The sequence below is a fragment of the Polyodon spathula genome, chromosome 8, assembly GCF_017654505.1.
Source record: "Polyodon spathula isolate WHYD16114869_AA chromosome 8, ASM1765450v1, whole genome shotgun sequence".
In the NCBI taxonomy this organism is placed as follows: domain Eukaryota; kingdom Metazoa; phylum Chordata; class Actinopteri; order Acipenseriformes; family Polyodontidae; genus Polyodon; species Polyodon spathula.
The window spans coordinates 35,455,971-35,480,338 of record NC_054541.1 but is presented as its reverse complement, the minus strand read 5'-3'; the positions used below and the strand labels follow the sequence as shown (position 1 = coordinate 35,480,338).

Genomic DNA, 24,368 nt, shown 5'->3' with positions numbered 1-24,368 from the left:
CTGTTGTTGATATTGTTATTATATATGAAGGATTTGATATTGTCAAACTGCATGTAGCATTGCCTTTTGAAGACAGTAGAATGCTTTATGATATTTGGTATTTTACTAACGACACATATTACATATTATGATGTCACAATGTATTCAGTTACAATGCAAATAAAAACTAGTAACTACTGCATTATCTTTTAACACAATGGACATCATTTTAAAAACATTTCAGGTGTAGATGGTGTGGGGTTTTCCTTCTTGTTTACCATTGGAAGGCTCCTTATCCTTTTCAAGGCTACAACAGAGAGCAACCTACAAAAAAATAAGTGTGGTCTCTTTAAGAAAAAAAAAAACACAACTAAATGCCTAAAACAATATGTGTCAAATCATCTTTTTTACAATGTCATTTGTTATATACAAGTGTACAGGCGATTGGTATTTGACAGCGCTGTTTCTAAAACTGCCAACACACGCAGGTATTAACTCCTCAGCTGCTACAGATATCTCATTTCCCGTCCAAATCTATACATGTTGTAATTGAGTGCTTTCTCTCGATGTTGTGTGTTTGTAAAATGTTCTAACAAAGATTTTAATAGAACCATGTAAAAGTGCAATCTCTACTGCGACACGGCAGGGACATAAAAATTCTATCTACAGTGTTTGTTCATTTCAGGATATTCCCTTTCCTGGAATAAGATTCTCAAGCAGTTCTCTACTTAACAATGATGTATTCTTCAACTGTTGAGCTGTAAACATCAAGCAACCTCACTTAAGCAAAATAGCTCCCTGTCCAGATATGGCCTTGCGATATATGGGTTCTCAGCAAACACAACATACTTAATTAGCAAGGCAATATATTATGAAATACAAAGTATGCTCAGTCCATCACAATGCCAAATAAGAATGATTTAAACATATCATTCAGCCCCCCCCCCCCCCCCCCCCCCCCCTTTTATTTTTACCACAATGACAAATAGTTTATGTTACATAATGGCATATACATATAACACTCTGCAATGGTAAAATGAAAAAAAAAAAGAAGTCTAAAGCTGTACCCTTTTATTCCATCTCAGTAAGTATCAAATATTGCATCTGCGGTCAGAAATGTCTTATTCTGATGATCCAGGGATACACTGAACCTTAAGCCTATCCATCCTGGGGTTTACAAAGGAGAAGTTGCTGAACATGGTTTGATCCACACTGTTGATGAGGGTTCTATCTGCACAAGAGAGCTTCGGCTTCTCATTTAAGAATTCTGTATCAAAATTACTGCAGTCATCTGGGGATCTCTGAAAACCAAGCGCAACAAGAGTCAGCAATCTCAGCCAATCCACACAAACCTCTGGCGCCTCTATGCCATGTGGAATCTGCATATCAAACACGTTCTCAGCTACATGTTAAACAAAATCTACAGCATGACCCAGATTCAATGTAGATTTGTTTTAGTATTTTTTAGTGATCACCTGCATGTCCCCTACACCTTTAAAGAATTAAGATGTCACCCCCCCCTAAAAAAAAAAAAAAAAAAAAAAAAAAGATTGTAATCTTTGGATTACAGAAATGTGACCCTAGGTTGTGACTATGTGTGTCTATTTGTAATGTGCGGATAGGGGTGATAATTGTTAAACAAAATCCCAAATTGTTAGTTCACAGATTACAGTTCTCAACTGAATGTTGCATTTAAATAAATGGGATTTTACGCTTGAGAAAACAAAGCATGCAACTATCTACAATTCTGCAGGATCTGAAAATGTGAGTGAACACTCATTAACATGACGTGCTGTGCCTTGCCTGTGTTTTTCTTTTCTTAGAGTTCTAAATATAATTGCTTCAGATTTTAAACTATTCCAAGCATCTAGAACTCTTGTCGGTGCATGGTATCTACATTTTGTACTACATTTTTTTTTTCTAGGCTGAAGAGAGTCATGTCTCAGTAAAATAAGAATAAAATGAAAATAAATAAAACACAAGCACTTGCCACACTCCTTGATATTTTGTAGAGAAACAATTTTCAGACAGTAACTGGGCAGAAGCCAAAGATGTTCTACAAGGCAATACAAGTGGTGAAGAAGTGAAATTATATATTGACCCAGGAAAAGGGAATACCAGTTACAAAACAAGCAAGAAAACCAAAACTAAAATGCCAGTGGTACAAAAAAACTGTGGGGCAGCTTTTTTTTTCTCACCACTCACCACCCTATGTGTTAGTGAAGATTCTAAAAGTTATACTGTACACAGACAGGGCTGAAATATCTGACCACCTGTTCTAGAGGAAAATTCATTACCTGCTGAGAAAGCACCTCTTTACAGAAGTAAATAATTAATTCAATGCACACTGAACATAGTCTATGTCCTGCTGGGTCTGCAATGAGCTTATCCTGATAAATGTCACAGACTGCTTTTAAAGACCAGGGTTTTAAATATAAATGGTGTTCAGGCAAACCCTTTTGATTATAACACAGACACCTACCAGAGTACATTAATGTCCATTTTCACATGACCACACAAACATCTAGCATGCATTATAGAGCCCTATTCATAGAACTTTAAGTGTTTTTTTTTAAGCTGAGTTTCACTAAATAAATCAAGCTTGCAGTTTATGTGGCATTTTCAAATGTTTTGTTTTAGTTTTATTTTCAGAAAATTGTACGATAAATAATCTTACAATATCTCTGTATGCTATTGAGCTAATCAGCCTTAACCAGCCCAGGGTCTGCTTGTGGTGCTTGGGAGTGGGACACCTCTGCTTGTTGACTAATAATCACGGTATCCCTGAATAGATAAATCATGTTAATGAATGTTCACTCACGTTTTCAGATACTGTAGAACTAAAGACACCAAACTGATTACATGAGCTCCTGTACTGACTTTGGCAAAAGTATTCATTTGATATTTTACTTCAGAGACCTGGGTACCCTATTGATGACAAATGTAAACACAGGATCTGGCCTTTCCTAAACTGTAAGCCATATTGGTTGACACACCTTGGGCCTTATTTTCAAAATGTTTCCTCCATTCTTTAATTAACTCCTATTCTTTTGGAAAGGAGAACACATGTTACAAAAAGGTGATACAAAACACACTGAGAGTGCTTAAGAGAACTGGAAATACATAACATTGTTGTTTGGGTTTAGTTTTATAGGAGTTAATTAAAGCATGGTGGAAATGCATTGGAGATATGTGTAGCCCTTGTTTCTCATGAGTTGTACCATGCATACTGCTAAATCAGAAACAATTAATTTTTGTAATGTTTGTGGAAATATTTAGAAGCTTACCACTCTGGGTTTGAAAAGAGGTTTGATTTCCCTGTTTTCAAGTGCTTGCCAGTTGATTTCTTTGAAAAACGCATGCTGGCGAATGGATCCCTTCACACCCAGTCTCTGCTCAGGCTCTCTCACAAATAACTGCAAACAGGGAGAGTTTGTCAATGTGTCTTCATTATGCAAATACAACACAGCAGACAAATTACAATATGACTGAATACAAAATAAGGGTGGGCAAGTACATTTATTATTATTTTTTTAGTAAATCTGCTCAAGGACACTGTTTTAGATTATTAATATTAATCTTTATATAGAGCCTTTCATAGTGGTCCACTATCACAAAGTGCTTCACAAGAAACAAGACTACAGTGTGTGAACTATGCATCAGCTGCAGAGTCACTTACAACAACATCCCACCTGAAAGACAGAACACAAGGAGGGTCACACCAGTGGCTGAGATAGGATTTGAACTGGGCACCTCCTGGTTACAACTCTGTTTCTTTAACCACTGGACCACACAGCCTCCTTGGCTAAAAGTTAATAGCTAGCTCACTAACATGTTAATCTTATTGGTTAAGATATGGCAAATTAATTCTAAAACAAATGAGACCAAGTTTTATTTCAATATACCTTTGTATTCATTTATAAATATGTTACTATATATTAATTAACCAGTAACACAACAAAACACTTGGTATCCCCTCATTTTGTACCTTGATTAGAATCTCTCTGGCATCCTTAGGGAGCCATCGTGGGTAGAAAGGGTTGTCAGTGCGGATTGACTGAAACAGTTCTTCCTCATCGTTGCCATGGAAAGGTGACTGACCAATCAACATTTCATACAGCAGGACTCCAAATGACCACCAGTCTACTGAGCTCCCATATTTCTGTCCTAAAAGAATCTACACGAAACAGGCAAAACACAACAAGCAAAGCACAAAAGTGTTATACAATGTCTTTGACAGACATACATACAAACAAAAAATCTAAACTTAGAGAATCAAACAGTAAGTCCACTTGTTTCATGACTACCACAAACCATGACTGGCCTGGTAGTCACCCTGTAAAGTTTTACCTCAGGGGCAATGTAGTCTGGGGTTCCACAGAAGGTGCAGGTCCGTGCTTCTTCATACATGTTTTCTTTACACATCCCGAAGTCAGCTATCTTTATGTGTCCATCCTTGTCTAAAAGCACATTGTCTAACTTCAGGTCCCTGAATAACAGCGAGAAGGAGTATTTTATGACAGCCATCACCGAAGCACATTGAAGCGCTAGGTACCTTTAATGACTGCGGTGCTACAGTGCTACCCTTAAATCTGCAAGTCGTAACTATATGTGTACCACACTGAATCATATACTTACCGTTTTCCAATTCGATAGTTGCCTATACTCTGCTTTCAGAGTCAAAGAATGCAAGTTGTATACAAATAGACTACTGTACCTGTATACTATGCCTTTCGAATGGAGAAATTGGAGACCACAAACAATTTCTGCAGCATAAAATCTGAAAAATAAGGTAAAATGTTAGGACAGAAATGAGAAAGCCAGAAACTCAGATAAACAATGTTGCCCACAGTGGCTGCCTCCTGTGTTCAACAAGTTATTTTTTACAATTTTCAATTATCTGGGCGATTACTCATGAAGTAGTTCCCACACAAAACTATTGTGTTTTCCGCCAGCACGCTTGTGTCTAACCCTAGAACTTTTGGTTGAAGCACCTTATTTAGAGAGAAACAAATGTGATATTTAAATAAAACCTGTAGATTTTCTCTGGAAGCAGTAAAGTAGTGAAACTAAGTCAGCAGCAATATTCCAGTTGATTAGTGAACCAGGACTAAACTGCAGCGGATCTTTATACAATTTAAATCATTGAAGCTTTTTCTTCAGTTTTTTCTTTTTAAATGTTTAACAGACATAATCTAACAAACTTACACTCTTTAATTTTTAAAGACAAGTGATATTTCGATCCTCTGCCATTTAGACTAATTGAACATACTTGACTCTATTAAACAGAAGATGAATAATACAATGTAAATTAAAAACATATGAGTGCCTTACCTAGCTCTTGGTATCTCAAATTTATGACAGTTCTGTATGTGGAACATGAGGTCCCCACCATTCAAATACTCCATCACAAAGAAAAGGTTTTCCTGTTACAGGAAGAAATTGTCTAGCTGTTTAACATTTAATTACTGTACACTAAATACTGCAGCATCAATAGCCTCAAAAAATAATGAAATGTTTCAATCCCATCTTGCATACCAATTACAGCAATTAAGAAAGAACACAGTAGAATATTTAAAGTAAATGCAAATTAATGTTAAATTGGCAACAAGCTAACAAAATATTTAATCTAATCTATTACATATTGCCATCAATTCAGAAGTCTCAGAGCAGACTACATATGTCTTTACTAACTTCTTTTGCTGTCTATATGGAGGGCTGGAGTTAGTAGCACACTATTAACTCAATGAATAAGCTGCTGAAAGGGCATTTCTATCAGAGAACCAACCTTGGTTTGGAATGTGCAGTGCAGGTGTGTCAGAAAGGGATGTTCCCATGCCAGAGAGAGAACCCTCTTCTCCACCATGGTACATTCCACATCATCGTCCATCAGCACGACGTCTTTCTTCAGCGCTTTCACTGCAAAGAATTGATTTTTCGACTTCAGTTCTGCAAGAAACACCTGTGATGTTAAATAAGAAGCAGTTAAGACTTTATCTCAAGTTCTGCGACACACACATTGGGACCTCACACTTACACTTACCTCACAAAAATGACCAGGCAATGGTGTCAACACACTGTTCAAAAGCAGGAGTATCATTTGCCTCACAAAGAGCACTACCAATATAAGTCAGCTTCTTTAGTTCATAGAGTGTGTGTTGGTTTTCACATTGTGTTGATTTAAGTAGGCTACTTGTATCTGTTCTTCCATTTACTTTCATCCTGACCTTGGTGTCAGTATAACAGTTTTTTTTTTTTCCCAGTGTTTCTTTGGATCATGCAACTAACAGTGAGCTAGCGTCACACTTAACTGGATATTACTGGGGGACAAACGTTTTGTCTCATATCAGAAAGTATGGCATAATAGTGTCTGTATCAGCAAGGGACTACACTGTATGAATTATTGTTGTTATTTTATATTTCTCATTTATTAAAAACACCTCCTACGTTGTTTGGGTAGTTTCAAACTATGCCTGTATACTTAGTCATCTATTTTCTATTTTCAAATGCAGCAGACATGAAACTACCCAAACAACACAGGAGTTTTATTTCTTTTGAAAAATGGAATGATGATCAAATGCATTTCCCACTAAATATTAATTATGCCACAACTTTGTTGGATAGTTTGGCTGAATGGAGACCCTGTTTAGCTGTGCAATTAAAAGGTTAATAAGTAAAAGCATGTGTGTTAATTCAGAATTTGCATATTAAACACTTGTTTTCCTTTACATGAAGATTAATACACACTGCCTTGTAGGTGTTACTAAAAGAAGAGCTCTGACAAGACTCTGACAGTGCTTAAGTAATTACCTTTCCAAAGCTGCCCTTTCCTAGCATCTTGTGTAGGGTAAAATCGTCAATGGTATATTTATGCATCTCTTTCCTTGGCACTGCGTATGTTGGACACTCTGGTTCAGGCATTTTTTTTTGTAAGGGACATTCCCATGCAATCCCCTGGACTTCTGGAAGAAGAAAAAACAAACAGCAGGGTAAAAAAAAAGACTAAACCCACCAAAATCATGTGAATAAATCTGAGCAGCTTGAATCATTTGATGATAGCATTCAACAGAGAAATGTCTTGGCTGAAAACTACAATTAGTTCTATGAAAGAGGTCACTGGAGGCAGACAGCTCTTTATACAAGAAATCTTTAATAGAGATTTGCAAAAGTCAAAACATATTTGGACCAGAGCTTTACAATTTTTTTGGATCTATAGTAGGAGGAATATCACTCTTAAAGGGTAGATAAGGACCTTTTTATTTTATTGTGTTACATGTTCCCTTGTGTTGCTACAACTGTTTACGTAATGTGTGTGTATTGTTGTAATTTTTTTTTACATTTTGACCACTTTGTAAAATTTCTAAATTGCATTCCCTGCCTCAAGATGGCTTCCCATGTACTCGCATGGACCTATCAGAAATACATTTCCCATCATCCTCCTGCTCACATATGTAACTGAGATGGATTTACCAGTGAGCAGGAGGATGATGGGAAATGTAGTTATAGCAACACATGGGAACATGTAACACAATAAAATAAGCAGCTGTGTTGCTGTAAAACTTGGGCCAGAACTTCACCATCTATATGAAGCTACAACAGTTGTAGGTATGTATTTGTGCAGTATTACCTTTTTTTATAGACTCATGGGGTGCTTGCAAAACACCCGACGGCCCTCTGAGGATACCTGGTAGGTTGATGTCAATAGGCCCCTCCCTGGTGATATACTCGCTGTCACGCTGACACCTGGCCTTGATAAAAAAAGAAAAATCACTTTTTAATTTATACCAAGGCAGTGTTGTTGAAAACTAAGATCAAGCCTAGTTGTTGCACTAGACACTTCCTTGTCTAGGGCACTGGTACTTAATTAGTCAGGCTGTGTGGAACTGGAACTGAAATACATTCAGTTCTGTACAGCTGGCACATTTGCCTGTTGCATTCACAAACATGCTGCAGTGCATTGAGATGCTTCAGTGCATCAACAGTGCTACTGCACATAAAGAACAATTTTAATTATGATACAACTCTGATAAAGATACAGTTCTAATAATGATACCACTCTAACAATGATACAATTCTAATAATGATATGACTCTAATAATGATACAATTCTAATAATGATACGACTCTAATAATGATAAATTTTTAAAATAATGATACTAATCTCATAATGATACAATTCTAATAATGTTCTCTCATGTAATTGCATACATTTCCTGAACAGTGTATATTACGGGTCACATTCATTGTTAGCCTGTGTCTGCATTTCCACCTTGTTGATCAGACTGAAACTGAATAGGATAGTAAATGCAGCTATAACATTTGCTACATTTGTTTCTTGTCTGTCCTAGTGGTTCTGACACAAATGGATACGTGATATCATTAACATGACCTTAATCTCTGTACTGCTCAGCATCTCTTTAACGATGGTGAATAGCAAAGCACATTCTTATATCTCAGTGCATCATCAGCAGTACATTGACAGCCAGCTGGAGAATCTACAGAGGCTTATCTAGGTTCAAAAAGTTTGTGATGCGGCAAGTTTACAAAAAGGTACAAGTGGTCTTGAATACTATTGTACATTATAGAACAGAGATATCCCAGGAAAACATTAATGACTTTTAATAACGCGTCAGTCACAACAGTAACTAGTACACAACCAATCTGGCGTCTCTTGTCAAAACCCCATTTAGATATTACTCTACTAAACAGAATAGCCTTAGATTAAATATCACAGTCTTTCAATAGACTAACAGCTGCTCTTGCAACACAGACTTGCTTCACTGAGGGAGCAGTTATTTCAAAGACTTAGCTTGGAGATCTATAAAAGCTTTAGTTTCCAGCTGATCAAGTTTAAGTTCAAGTTTAAGTTCAAAAGCAGGAGTATTATTGTCATTAGCCTCTCAAAGACTACTGCCAATATAAGACAACTTCTCTAGTTCATACAGCATGTGATGGTTTTCACATTGTATCTGTAAATTACTATATTGCTCATTAAAATGGTACACCATTGCTTTGTGTTTAATTTATTATTAAAACGTATATGAAACTGAGTCAAATACACTTCTGGCTAGTGTCCTCATCAGTGTAAGATACAGAGCAGTTTGGGCTCAATGCATACCTGCTGTGCACTCTCAATCACAGCTAGTGCTTCTGCCATAAGCTTCTGATTGACTCCACACAGGTTTGCCACTTTCTTCTGACACTTGTGGTGAATGTTCATTCCACATTCTATAAAGCACAAAGGAAGGGGGTGTTATCTAGCTGCATGTCTGTTCCCTGGTAAATAAGAAACCAATGGCAGAATACTGATAAAATGTGTCAAACACGCGCTGGAAAAAGGAAACATTCACCTTCACACTTCAGCCCTTGTTTTGCAAGCCCCCACAAAAGCGTTCCACAGTGTTCACAAAATGTCGGGCTCTTGTAGTTATAGATTTTAAACCTATGAGGCATGTCGATTTTAAACCTCTCTTTGTGCATCTGAGAAAAAAAAAAGAAGCAAAAATGTAAAATATTCAGACTAGCACACACACAGCAATAAAATGCATTCACAAATGTAAAGGATTCAGTACAAAATATAACTTTACGGTTGATTTTTAAAAAGAAAAACAACCAAGGAAAGACATTTTTGTTTGCCTCAGTCAATGCAATGGCATACATGAAAAACACCATTTAAAAACACATTTCACATTTGTAAGGCATATTCCAGTAATTTCAGTCCCTACATGTGCAGGAGGGGAAGTATTCAGTATAGAAATTACTGTTGTGCTAGAATCTTGGGAAGCATGCGGCTAATTTCACAACCAGAAGAAAACAGAGATCCATTTTGGCAATATATAAGTAGGCCACAAACCCGTCCACAATGAAACAGAATTCACTCTCTCTGTGGATCTTTTAGAACCCCCCCCACACACACAGAGACACATATAAATGAGATGAATGATTCATACCTTTGTTTCTTTGCTGTCGACTGCAGTCCCTGTGCATCTGGCTATCACTTTGTCTTTGCATTTTTTATGAATAGCAGCATGGCACTCTGTAATAAAAAAAATACAGTTACTTAAACAGTGTTTTTTATGTTAACAAATATATATTAAGTTAAAATAATCTACTCACGTCTGCACTGGTAGCCTTGTTTGTTTAGACCCCTGAAAAAAACAATACCTACACATTATTACACATATCTGAGTTTATCATTGGCTGTTTACTTCTTTCATTCAGAATCATACAGTTTTATTTAGAAACACATGAACAAATGAACGCAGGCTTGCAATCACCATTGTCACAAACAGCAGCTTATCTTTTTGTTAATTAATTTGCAAGGACATCTCATAATTTATGTGCTGTAGGTGGGAAGCAGTAATGATATGGCACCTCAGAATCTGTGCCCTATCATATATAACCTGACTTTATCTAATTTATCATTTGTACTACACACAGTGGTGACTTATGTAAATGAATTTTTATTAAGATGACTTTGATTTCAGGAAATAATAGCAGTCCACATGTGAATATAAACCATGGCTTTCAAAGTTATTTTTTTCTGTCTTACATTGATATAATAGCGCTCGAGGTGATGTATGTATTAATTTGTATTTACTTGAAAATGTTAAAAGGTATGGTACGTTACCAAACAAACTCGTGGCAAACGGAGCAGAATGTAGGTTGAGGAAAGAAGGTGGCGATGAACTCGTGAAACCTGATTTTGTGCACCTTGGCCTGCTTGATGGCCCCCCTGCGCTGGTGCAATGTGAAGAATCTCTCGCTCTCAGTCTCAGACTGACCTTTAGCATCTAGGAAAGCAAAAACATAATGAGGTGAAATGCTAAACACAGGGCTGCCTTGGACAGCCTGAAGAACAACCACGCTGGTAAAATACATCCTGACAAACATGGTTTAGGATTTCAACAGCCCCATTTAATAGACAATGCATATAACATGCACACAACAAGCTTCTGGGTGAGCGTAAAATGAAATAACTTTAAGCATTTTACTATGGTAAAAAAAAAAAAAAAAAAAAAAAAAAAAAAATGAATATATATATATATATATATATATATATATATATATATATATATATATATATATATATATGATATATTATATATATATATTATTAGTATATGTATATACATGTTGATATACAATGTTATAATCACGCATGCTGTGATTCTTTATGTTACGTTGCGTAACATACAGGGTCTCAAATTGTATGGTTTTCAAGCTATTTTTTTCCAGATCAACTAAAGTCGTTCAATGTATTTTTAGAAGTGTAAACTACAAATATTGCAGTTGATCTGTTTCCAGAAGAGGCTGTCCCAGACAAGTCACTGACCAGTGGTGTACAGTTCAGCCCACACACATTCCACAACATACTTCCCCTTGTGTTTGTTACTCAGCACTGCTGATGTAGCTTCTTGCTTAAGTCCAATAGCACAGGGGAGCAGTAAAAGGAATGACTGACTAGCAGTTCTTCAAATGCCTCTCAGACAGCTGCAATAGCTACATAGCTGTGATATGATTAATGTTACTGTATTTCTTCAGCATCTGTGGAGAGTGGTAGTAGTGGTGGTGGTGGTGGGGGGGGGGGGGGGGGGCATTAATGGACTACAGAAAGCTTCCAATATCCAGACAAACTGAAGATACAAATAAAAATACAATTTATGGATGACCGTTAAAATGTGCTCTAATACAATGAAACAGACTATATAGCTGCTTCTAACCCCAAATACAGTTTTTTTTTTATGTCTATTTTACACCTCAGGATTTGCTGGTGAACATAGGACAGCTAATTATATTTATATTAAATATATTTCACTCTAAAAACATATCTGCTTCATTAAACTGGAAAGAAATACAATATGCTGTCAACATGCAGGGCATTTACTAGTTGAATACATTGACTGTATTGACATTCACCCTTATCAGAATCAAATGAAAAACAATACCTTTTGTAACTTACCACTCTGTTCCAGAAAGTACCTGGCATTCATCAACATTCGTCCATATGGTGTTAGCTCAAGCTAGATTTAAAAACAAAAGACAGGGCTAAGCGATGCATACTTTACATATCTTATTAAATACTGAATGATATTCACAAAAATGGATGAGAAATCATCCCATACATGACTGTTTAATTTATGTAAAATAAAGTATTCTGTTATATATGACAGTTGAATCTTCATGCAGCAAGATAGTTCATGATGGTTAGAAGAGCAGATCTGAAACACTTTGGTAAAGGACTGATAGCATAACCAAGGCTGTGCATATTACTGATGTTTCATAAAGATGTCTCAAAAGTGATATGTTAAAAGTAAGCAATCAAACCCCGATTTAAATGAATTCCATCACTACTTCTCAAAAAAAGCCTTGGAGATTTGAAGTATAAAACTGAAAAGCGCAATGTACACCCAAGTGGTCTTTCTCTTTGCAATCAACGCAACTATAGAACCTCAACACACACTCTCACCATGGCCTCCACCTTCCCATTCTTCTGCATGCACCTTGCTGCCATGCTGTTCAGCTCCACTGTGGTCTCCGCATGCAGTTCCATGGTTTTGTCTTTCACCACGATGTGCATAATCCGACCTTCATTAATGTGCGCATCAAAGGTAGTGTCCCAGGGAGGGTACATCGTTGGCTTCTGTTGCTTATAGATCTGTCCTTTCTCTGTTATAGACAAAGAAGACACCCAAAATATCAGTTTAAAATGCAGTCCAGTTTTCACAACTTAAAACAAACTGCACAATAGCTGCTTATGAGAGGAGAAAAAGCCAAGATCAGCAACTTAGCGTGACCAGGATTCAAACCAGAAAGTTCCAGACCAGTGCTGACTGTACTAGGTGAGCCACTGATGTGCCAATAGGGAACCCACAAACCTCTTTTATGCAATCAGGTGGAATACATTGCATTTCTGGTAATGGAAACTACAGTGACAGATGTTTGTGTTGTCTTGTGTAAACAAAGCCATATAACTCACATCTTCAGTAAGAACCAATGTACTGTAACTGACTTTTCCAATTCTAAACAGCACAACATAACTGTTAGTGGTCTGGTCACGAGACAAGACTATTTCTTTAGATATGTCCTATTGATTGTAAGTCATGTGGTTAATGTTGCATGCCATATGAATAACAGAAAGAATGCATGCTAGCACACAAAAATGAAAATACGATCTTACTATTGGCACTATGGTATCTAAAACCACCAATTACATGTTCAGCGCTCGGGACATAATGCAATGCAAGAATGCAAGATAAAAATGGAAACTCATCGATTTCCAGACAGTTAAACTGCAAACATAATCTTACTCATCCATGCCCAGTTTATTTTACAACTGCTCTTTTCTGTAATATGGTACTCTGTAATGTGATATTTTGTAATGTGATACTTTGTACTGTGATATTTTGTAACAATTGCAAATCGCCGTAGTTAAGGGTGTCTGCTAAGAAATTAATAATAATAATAAATAATAATAATATAATAATAATAATAATAATAATAATAATAATAACTTATGAACCCATCATCTGTGAACTTACAGTACAATAAAATATAAGACAATATACTGTAATGTAGTAGTCTACGGCTAAGAGAACACTCCTCAGGAAGCAAGTGAAGTATTCTCTTAGCCAAAGTGTTCTCTAAGACGAAGTTGACCGAAGTTGACCAGACACAACTTGATTCAGTCAATAAATACATATTTATTACTTGTCATGACACACAGGCATCAACTTATGAAATGAACAGAATAAGTAAGAGGAAAGCAATAGCGTATGTTAAATTATAATAATAAAGTAAGTAAAGGTCTCCACACACCAGACGCGATGCGATTTTTAAATTGGTGACCAAACATTTCTGCAGCGACATGACCATAAACACCAGAAGAGACACAGAGTTGATGATGAAACTAGATCTAGCCAGATCTATACAACTTTTCAAAATTGCAATTGATAAAACTATGATCAAGACTGGTACATATTCGTCAACATGATGTGGAAATTATGAGTGTCTTCTCTGACAGTACTTCAACAAATACAGCAATAAATCATACATACCAGGCTTATCCAGTTCCTTCAAAATGGAGTCCCATATATGATCTTTCAAATCTCTATCTTTATAAATGCAATGGCCTTTGTCATAAAGCTCTGGATATTTCCATTATTGTTTTCTCCCTGCCTAACCATTGAAGCTCTTCTCTGATTGCTCAATGTCCTAGTTGATGTGCGTCAAACCGCAAAAAATAGGATTCAAGCCAATTTATTTTGCGCCACCCTGGTGCCACTTCTGCGTCGCCCGTCACATCGCCTCTGGTGTGAAAGATACTCTGGTGTGAAAGTATAGGTTCTAGTCCTTTTGACGCATCGCTGCACAGTTCCTCGTGCCGCATTACTTCTGGTGTGCAGCAGCCTTAACTGTCAAACTAAATTAACACAGCACCCCTACATACCAAATTGCTCAGTGACTTGTGTCTGATTCAGCGATGAGGTTCACTGGTGGAAATCAGAATTCTAAACTAGCCAATGAAACAAGTGTGCCTCAAGACACGCTGGCGATGACAAGTCACTTTTGAAAAGATTGTATTTGATGAAGATGAGTTATCAGGTTTACAAAACAGTACTGTATCAGTTGTGAATGAATCGCTATCGGCGCCAAAGAGGTGTTCTTTTAAGCGAAGTTCCTGTTCCTTTAGCTGGAGCATTTACAATGGGAAAAATCAATTTCACCACAAGGTTGTTCTCTTAGCCAAAGTGTTATCTGTTCCAATATACAGACACTACTGTACACATTTTGGCCAAGGCATCCAAGAGTGTATTAAAATAAAGAAGATCCAATCAGATCACTAACAAACTTGTGACTATAATCAATAAGAACACTAAAACTAATATGGTTTCAATCTCAATTTAAAATATTCATTTGTGTTGACTTCCCTGATTTCAACTGGGTTTCCATAAGATGAGAGATAACAACTAAAAGCTCTTGCCACAGCTGATTTTAGATGACTCTTCAGAATCACCAATAGATCAGCATTTTGTGATCCCAAAGATCAGCTGGGAAGATAGGAAATCTTGAAGAGAACAACATTGAAGACTACTAAGGGTCTTATAGGAAATAAACATAACATTAAACTAAATTCTAAACTCAAAGGTGCAAGGATTTGAGGTACAATAATAATATATTCAAGAAGTAATAAACACCAACGTCTTTTCCAACTTATTTTGGAATGCCTCAAATGATAAAAAGGGATATTTTGTCTCAGAGATAACGTGAGAATTAAAACACAGATCAGGTCCATAACAAGCCTCAATATTCTCACACTTTGTAAGAACCCACCAATAGCGGCTTTTTTGAGTTTATTTTTAGACAGTTTGCATTCATTTATGCCTCACTAATACTAAGACACCATATCTGCCTTTCATCTCATATCATCTGCATAGTAGTGAAAGATTACACTTAATAATAATTATTCTAGTTCAAGAAACTTAAGCAGAGGCATCCATACCGCCACCATCAGAACACTTAAATTAACCGATGCACAAAGCTGACTGGACTAGGCTAGTCAAGGTTAAACCCAGTACAAAGCTTTTTCAAGCCCACACTCCTGATTTGACAACAGAATATCTGTGAGAAAATGTGAGGAGATACAAAATCCAACGTCGCCCTAAAACAAACTAAAGGTCTCCAGTGAATGATGTAAAATGACTTCAAGTCCTTGTGATCACAACAGTTTCTCCTTAGATTGTAAAATGTGTTTTCAGTTGTTTTCATTTAGGGGTCTCCAGTGAATAATTCATACCAAAGCCTAATAAAAAACACCTTAGCCACATGCAGTAGCCTTGCTCCTCCAACGTCCTACCTGTTTTAACAGCTTCTTTCATGTAAACAGCACAGTAAGGCTGAAACTCCTCCCGCTGGGTCACTTCGAGGGGTCCTCCCTCGAAGTTTGAGAAGCCAATTCGAAGAAAGGGAGACATCTCTGTAGCTTCAAGCCTCAACACCCTGCATGCAAGTCAGAAGCACTGTGAGTATACACTTGGAAATACTTATTTTTATAACTTACATCTTATCTTTAACTGACAGTAAACATTTGGAAAAAAACACTCACCGGCATAGACAGTGACAGGCGGTTTCGCTTTTTATGAGCCAGCCAATGGTGGGTGTAGCTTGCTGAAAAGTGAGAGTTGTGATTTTCTAACTGACGGAGGCGAAGGCAGTCCTGTTAACAGGGCACAGCTGTCTCTAAGGAAGTAAGGTCACCAGACACGTGAGAAGGTAATTCAGCACCCATTCTAATGACAAGTGCAGGCAAAATCATGTTCTTGAAATTATTCAAGAATTAGAATATAGCACTTTTATAAAAAGAAAATAGAAGCATTAAATCTCTCTCAAATGTTTCTTACTATTTAAAAGAGACTGGGGTTATTTAAAGCAAAATTGCATGCAAGAAATTGAACTTGACACTGAGTAATAATTACAAAGACCTATTTATAGGTTGTAATGCTAAACTGCACTCAGGACTGGTATGTGTGTATCTTTAACTCTAGCTTCCCTGTAGCCATGTTTTCTTAGCTTCCAACTACTTCATATGTATTTACATTGCATGCTTTTTTTTGTTATGTTTTCTGCTACAGATAATATTTTTTATAGCACACCTAATTTATTGAAAGAAGAGACACGGTACAACAACTGTATTATTTAGTATGTAAGATTACATTTTGGTGGAAACTGTCTTAGTTTTGGTTTTACGTTCATACCTGTTTTGTTTTTATGCTATTTAAATTAAGTCTGCTAGATAAATATTAGGATGTTTCATTGGTATGCTCTCAGTTTTCAACCACTTTTTTTTTAGTGTTACCGGTTGTGAGAACCACTTGCTTACTGGCAATGTTTTATTTATGATCCCATTTTAAGAACAATGTTCATATAAAGACATTTAATGGCTAATGGTATTGCATATCACTTTGCTGGCACATTTTTTGTGTAGCCTCACATAACTAACAACAGCACTGCAGCTCCATAGCAACTGCCATCTGTTCTCTATTCCTCCAGTCCAAACCCACCTTGCACCATCTTTAGACAATTCATTTAAAATTAAATTTGTAACATAACAGTTAGAACAGTGAAAATGGAACTTGGCATGCAATTCACAGATGTTCTGTTAAATTCCAAAACATCTTGGCATGTTTAAAGAAACACAACTAAAACACATACTTTGTTGGTTAGCATAAACTTTGTTGCTAGATAGGACAGGTTATTTTTTAAAATGTATTATTATTATTTTTGTTTTCCTGCCCAAGGGTAGAAGTTACCAGTCTGGGGAAGATATGCACTGCTTAATGTTGAGCTTTGAAAAGTCACGAAAGTCATAACTCAGCCTCTTCAGTGGAAACTCATTTGCATGTTTTCTGGTAGTGGAAACTTTTAGGCTTTCTGAAACTCTAATGTGAAGACAAGTCTATACATAAACAGAGGGCTTCTTGAGCCCTGGGGCTTTTCTTGACTAGTATATGGACAGGTGTTGAGGTATTGTACAGTATGTTAAATAAGTCAAAGGACAGGGGAGCCATAAAATGTCTTATAAAACACTTAGTACACTGTTTCTACTGTAGGTAAAAATAGTATAACTCACCTGCAACATCTCCCATGAACACACTGCTTTTGTGTTAGGGACGACTCAATAATAAGGCCTTGTTTTTTGGCATACTGAGCAATTGGCTTGAAAAATTACATTTCTGGATAAAACTAAAGGTTTTCATGTCAAATGATAGCTACCAACATGCCCTTCATATACATACATTATGGATTTTAAGGCTGTATTGCATCATATACCATCTATGTTGTTATTGTGATAACTTGTACATTAACCCAGCACTTCCTGTAGGCTCTGAATGCTAGTATGCTAACCACATTTCCTGTTCTTTGTTTACTTTTAAAAAGCAAACAGGTGGGCTCTCCTCTATGAACTTACAGTAAGTTACACAACGTTGACCTGGATCAGAAGACGAAAATCCGCATTTCTGTCTTTAGCTTAGATTTCTTAAACATAATGTGGTCTAGTCAATTGATCTAAACAGTGTCAGATGTAAATAATGTTATTTAAGTAATTAAACTAATAACTTTCCAGATAGTTTTTTGTACAGACAGTTAAATTGGTTGATCTAGCTAATACACCCACTATGAAATATTATTACTCTGTTAAAAAAAAATAAAAAAAAATTAATGTTTACCAAAAATGAGGTTACCCCCAGTCCTGTTAAAGCTGATATTTCCTCATATAATAGTTTAAAGAAACATGTAATTTATCTAGGGCTAGTAAACATATTTCCAGTTACCTGGGTGACATTAATTTTCCTGTAAACCCTGTAAACTGCACTTTCTCTATGCTAGAAAATTATTTGAATTACAGTACCTGGATAACCTGCACTTCATTCGAGCATAGGGAATGTTTCCCTTACCGGAGTGAAATATTCCATACATTTTTTGAGGTAGATACTGTATAGCTTTGAAATTATACAGAGCTTTTAAATAGGAAAAAGCAAAAATGGGGTTTGCATGTGAATGTATTAGACAAACAATAGCAGCACATGTGCTAATACGGTTTTGTAAGACACTACCCATTTTAGTCTTATTTATTTATACTTGCTTCTACAATATTCAGCAAATTGTTTTTATTAAACTGTTGTATATTAAAAACAATTACAATCACATCGCTTTTTTTATATATATTCACTTTTTAAAAAAATGCCATTAAAAAAAGGGCTTTATTCTTCAGTCATCTTTTTGACTGCGTATTTATTCCAGTGATTATGAGAAAGGTTTACAAGTTGTTCTTCAGGATTGTACTTGTTTTATGGTTTTTGTTTAAAGGTACAGTATACTATGTCTTCCAAAAGGATAGGAGGAGCTATGGCACAAGAATGGAATGCCTCTAGCACTGGATGAGAAACACACACCACAACTTACCTTTGATCCCTATCAACCTGATAAAGGTGACTATTGAACTTCGAAGAATGACAGAACTCCCTACATAATGTTTTCCACGAAACGGAACTGTGTTATAAAAACCAATCCAAACAGCCAGTAGTGACTATAAAAAAAAAAACATGCAGTGATAAGATTATTCCAATGCATTAAAACTAGAAATAGGATTTGTTTGTGAATATAAAAGCATCCCTGGAGGCATATTCTAAGAAGAAGGTCATATTAGGCTGAATTCTTTGTAAACATAAAGTAAAATGGATATGTGAACAGGATCTGTATCACTGATCTGTAATGGAGCTTTACTGCAGGAATCATAGAATACAAATTGTAAAGACACTGGACGTGACAGCCATATGATGTCAATATCATGGTCACAAATACAACTAAGATACAGTGTTAATATAACCCTGTATGGAACTGTTACCTCATATCGTTTTTCAGGTATGAGACAAACTCATTATGTTGTTTTACGATCGAACTTGATCAAGCCACATATGAAGTAACGTATGAAGCCACAATTAGAGGTTTTAATGATGTTTCAATGAAGAACCCACGCAAAAGAAATATTACTGTACTCTAAAAGGTGAGTGATGCATAGTATTACAGTATTGTATGATGCACAGTATTACAGTATTGTATTGTGCACAGTATTACAGCATTGTATGATGCATGCAATTACAGTATTGTATGATGCACAGTATTACAGTATTGTATTGTGCACAGTATTACAGCATTGTATGATGCATGCAATTACAGTATTGTATGATGCACAGTATTACAGTATTGTATTGTGCACAGTATTACAGCATTGTATGATGCATGCAATTACAGTATTGTATGATGCACAGTATTACAGTATTGTATTGTGCACAGTATTACAGCATTGTATGATGCATGCAATTACAGTATTGTATGATGCAGAGTATTTCAGGTATTACATGTATTACATAAATAACCTCGAATAACTATGAGCAGTGGTAGAGTAAATCTAAATGTAAGGCTGATGTGAACATGTTTGTAGGTTTCCAGGTATACCCTCTAATTCAAGGATTGCATAATTTAGATTGTACTTTCTCCATTATGCAAACAAGGGTTTTATTGAAGATGTGGCATAGTCATATTATGTTGTGATACCAACAATCATTCTTCAAAAATACAAAGTAAAATACATAAATAAATAAAATAAATAATAATAATAATAATAATAATAATAATAATAATAATAATAATAATAATAATAAATAAAAGTAAAAATTTAGTAAAAAAAAAAGGACTAGTTTCAAAAATCATATATGACAAGAAAATCAGTATATACGGTTCAAAGTTCAAAGTTTAAAATGTTTTTTTACAAAAAATAATAATCAGAATAATAATAATAATTATAATAATATAATAATATAATTATTCGTTTGGCTTATTATATTTATCAGCAACCGAAACGCGCAATAAATTAACCAACACACTTTTTAAAGTAAGCCGTGTAGAGAATAGAGCAAAAATTCTTACCTTTGGATCCGATGCTTATCTAATAAATAGAACGCTATTCTATCTTATCACAAATAAATGGATCACCCTTACGAATGTCGTTGCAATGTTTTTATTTTGTTTAAATGCTCAAGACATAAACAGGCAGCATCAGCTCAGAATTTTACCATCCCTGTACTTGCTCTATGAACTTCCCGCCCACCATATTTGAATATAATCACGCCTCTCTATTTAATTGGAGCTTTAGCTGTGGGGAGAATACTGTTTGCCTGTTTTTGTCAGAAATGTCAATCGACTGGACACAGAATGTTTGTTTAGCTAATTATTAAATTACACTGTTTAGAAAACACAGCAGTTTGGTCCAGTGTACTATTTGACAATCTATGTGCCAATCTGTTTCCCAGGCCAGTTCAGTTTGTCCATCTCAATAGGAAGGAAACGGTAATTTTTTTTTACACACCAAAGCAATGCTATACAAGAGATAACAGAGATATACAGCTATGACCAAAAGTATTGCACCATGCTTGGTTCATAAAGTAACCTAAAACAATACCAAAAAAAAATGATGTGTGAGAAAATAACAGTACCTGCTTTAATGAATGGTGAAAGGTGATATTCCCAATAACATTTTTTGTGTTTTCTCTTTTCTAGAACCCTGCTATTTAACATCAACAGCCCTGAAGGAAACCCCAGAGGATTCTCTGTGTGTTTTTTTGTTTTAGATTTTACATTCTGGTTCCATACTCAGGGCTGGCACCAAGATAAACACGCAGCCCTCACTAGAGTTGGTGTAAGTAGTGATGTGTGGGTGTTTCACAGTATCGTGCAGTAACAGTATTTATTTATTTATTTATTTATTTATTTATCTGTGGTCATAGTGAAGTTTAACACGTAGTAGCGCACACTGCCTCTGGGCCAGGCCATACTGATCCCTGTTTTTAAATCTCAGCTAAAAGGAAAACGACATGTTTTGTGCTTTACCATTGTGGTAGTATACTATGTGTGAAACGGTCCTATCTTAACTACATTTTGGAACTGAATTCATCCAGTTTTGTGAATCCCATGTTCACCAAAACATTATTTTGGCCTTGATCCAATCCCTTTTTTCTTAGGCAGTTTTTATATTACTGTGTTTTACAATCAAAGATGACCAACAAAGCAGGGTATTTTTTTTAAACCCAATAGCAAAACTATATAAACTGTACTTAAAAATAAAGAAATAAACAGGAGACGTTTTATCAATTTTTACTTTGAATATTAAGCAGGCATGCGACATGCCAGCAGCAGAATGGAACTCTTGTACATTTCCCCATGACATGCTGTTAACCCTAATATTTACATTATTTACACTGCCTACCACAGCTTGGTAATATGATAATATTTATAATGTTGAAACAAGTTTATATGTAAAATACAACAGAAGTCAAGTATAATAAACATATTTTGTTTTGTATTTTTTCTTACGAATGGAAGATTCTGTTAGTTCAATGTTTATATGAGGCCAACACTGAAAGTTGAACGGGTGATATGACACCTAAACGGTTTTAGGGTTCCTATTACAGTTAGCTCATATTAAGATGGAAGTGACACAGTGGATGGTGAGGTGTGGAAAAAAGTCTTTATATAGCTTTCAGTCTGCCTCTTTTGGAAAATATTGCTTCAGTTTATCCTATTTTCTTTCCTGTGTGTGATCTCTGATGACCACCCACACAGAAAACTAAAAGAAATGCACACTGATTAAGCTCTTTAATGTAGAAACATCAGAGGATCTGCTTCTCAGGATATTTTAATTACTTTTAAAGCCTACATCTAAGTTTTGTTAAAAAATCACTCTTATCACTATACATATCACTACTTGCTTTCTAGCTTCCAGAAACTATAAGTAATGATGCTGCACTTATTGGAGTCTGCAGTTTCTTTATCTGTAAAATAATGCTTTGTTTGCCAAAGTGCACACCAATATTTAGATCACGCTAGTAAAAGACAAAAGTTATTGGTGTTGAAACTGTAAAACACATTTGTTCTCTTAACTGTTTAGAGTGAAAATTTGAATGAAGCAACAATTTGCTGTGCTTCTTTTGAAAATGAATCAATATGCTTGGTTCATTTCTTTGTATATATTTACAGAGTGATTAGAAAGTAAGTTTACCACATCAACGCACCATATCATTGGTGTAGTAAACTTACGTTCTAATCACCTTGTATATTTGCATTTCATTTTAACATTCATAGATCTTCCATACGTTCCATAATCCTCTCAAAAGCATTTGGAGAGTGGGATTTTTTAGACAGCCCAGTCAGTGTTTATATGCATCACAGCGTGGTTATTGACTTGTTAAAACAGCATTGATCAGTTTGGAATACTAATAGGTTTGTTTTTGCCAGACAAGAGTAAAACAAAAATGTATGACTATGTATAATATATATATATATATATTATATATATATATAATATATACTATATATTATAGATAAGACTATAGTTACTAATATTAGATCTATGAAACCACACACACACACAACACATGTGTGTCTACCACACCATATATATATATATATATATATATATCTATATATATATAATATCTATATATATATATATATATAATTTTAAATTACATCTGAATGAAGGTAACGTTAATACCACAGATACTTTGATTTTTTGATATAACAAATTTTATCATAGGATTTCTACTATTTAATAAATTCTTTACTTAGCCAATTTATTAATCTGGTTAGCACTTTATTGACTATTTTAACCATTCTAGTTAGTTATTTAGTTTTCATTTATGCAAAATGTTTGGTAGTTTACAGCCTGTTTGAAAGGTTAAATCACTTTAAATCACTGAGGCTTTACTGATGACTTTACTTTGTAAAATGTAGTATAAAAAAGTGGACTTACTTGCAAGGTGTCTTATATCAAGGTTTTTCTCTATATGTATATATTTGTATAAATCATGTATATATTGCATCACTGTGAATATATAGGCCTTTACCAAAGTAAGTCTGGCAGCTCTTTTGTACATTGTATTCAGCCTGCTTAGAAGGGAAGAATTGGTGTGCAAAAATAAAAAAGGTCTGAATAATCAAGAAAAACAGTTCCTAATCTGTTATTAATTATACAAGATACATGTTCCAAGTGTGACTCATAATCAGAACTTGCATTTTGCATTTAAATCTTTTTAGGATCTTTTTACTATACACACCCATGCCTTTATTGTATGGTGGTCTGTTTGTTGCTTGGGTTCATTTCACTACTGATGAAATTTACCAAGTGGTTCTCTGTATAAATAAAAAATAAAAAATGTATCTATAAGTATGAAACACACTTTAGTTAGTACACACTTTAAATATTTAGAACACATTCTAATTTTAATTTAGTATGTGATCTAATTTGAATTATTAGGCATATTAATTTGGCCAGTCAGATCTCTGAAAATGAAATAAGAGCAATGGAATTGAAAGAAAATAGTAAGTGTAATACATTATCCAATTGAAAATCGCCTTACATTTGTTTTGCCATTTCTGACCAGTTTGTGGCGATATATGAATACAACTGGAAATAATAATAATTCAATAAGAAAAATGTCTGGGTACCTTGTCTATACAAACTGAAAGGCGCCATGGTTAACATTGTCTTGTCAAGAGGTTGACACGGGGTCACCAGAGTGAAAAACCGGGACACACATTTTATTATTCAATTCACTGACTCCGTAGCAACTCTGAAGCAGTTAAAACAACTGTATAATAATAACCTACCTAATTTAAAAGTTAAACAGCGGGTGCAATTATTGCGGATCACAACAATTCATTGGTATAGTTTTGTACAGTACTTCTTAAAAATAAAGTGAGTACAAAGAGCACAAAAAACCAATCAGGTCTGAAAACTGGGGCAATCTCAGTTTTCCTGGGACGCCTGGTAA

The 24,368-nt window shown here is 35.3% G+C and overlaps 1 protein-coding gene and 1 long non-coding RNA gene across 4 annotated transcripts; one reads left to right on the top strand and one right to left on the bottom strand.

Annotated features, from left to right (window-relative positions):
- Positions 1-928: 928 nt before the first annotated feature.
- Positions 929-21,076, bottom strand: LOC121319861 (protein kinase C theta type-like). Of its 2 annotated transcripts, none has more exons than XM_041257759.1 (19): positions 20,467-21,076; positions 16,085-16,218; positions 15,836-15,978; positions 12,449-12,648; positions 11,942-12,002; positions 10,610-10,772; positions 10,096-10,127; positions 9,930-10,015; positions 9,330-9,459; positions 9,098-9,207; positions 7,607-7,727; positions 6,790-6,941; positions 5,768-5,941; positions 5,314-5,405; positions 4,697-4,759; positions 4,330-4,468; positions 3,968-4,156; positions 3,267-3,395; positions 929-1,280 (listed from the first exon to the last, which is right to left on the bottom strand). In XM_041257759.1, the coding sequence occupies exons 3-19, from the start codon at positions 15,951-15,953 to the stop codon at positions 1,101-1,103; spliced, it is 2,139 nt and encodes a 712-aa protein (XP_041113693.1). In that variant the 5' UTR covers positions 15,954-15,978; positions 16,085-16,218; positions 20,467-21,076; the 3' UTR covers positions 929-1,100. The 2 variants fall into 2 exon arrangements, with proteins under 2 accessions (XP_041113693.1, XP_041113692.1); XM_041257758.1 differs by lacking the exon at positions 20,467-21,076 and adding an exon at positions 18,943-19,357.
- LOC121319862 lies at positions 15,947-22,758 on the top strand. Of its 2 annotated transcripts, none has more exons than XR_005950757.1 (5): positions 15,947-16,000; positions 17,917-17,948; positions 18,873-18,968; positions 19,402-19,543; positions 21,097-22,758. It is a non-coding gene; the product is annotated as an uncharacterized LOC121319862 (long non-coding RNA). The 2 variants fall into 2 exon arrangements; XR_005950756.1 differs by having other exon boundaries at positions 15,965-16,000; positions 18,847-18,968.
- Positions 22,759-24,368: the final 1,610 nt, after the last annotated feature.

What these genes read in the sequence shown, in the direction of transcription:
- LOC121319861 (XM_041257759.1), bottom strand. Translation starts at nt 15,953, where the DNA reads ATGTCTCCCTTTCTTCGAATTGGCTTCTCAAACTTCGAGGGAGGACCC. An exon ending in TTTGAGATACCAAGAGCTAG is followed by an intron (nt 4,760 to 5,313) that starts GTAAGGCACTCA and finishes CTTATTTTTCAG; the next exon opens with ATTTTATGCTGCAGAAATTG. An exon ending in CTCTTTTCAAACCCAGAGTG is followed by an intron (nt 1,281 to 3,266) that starts GTAAGCTTCTAA and finishes CTTGGTTTTCAG; the next exon opens with AGATCCCCAGATGACTGCAG.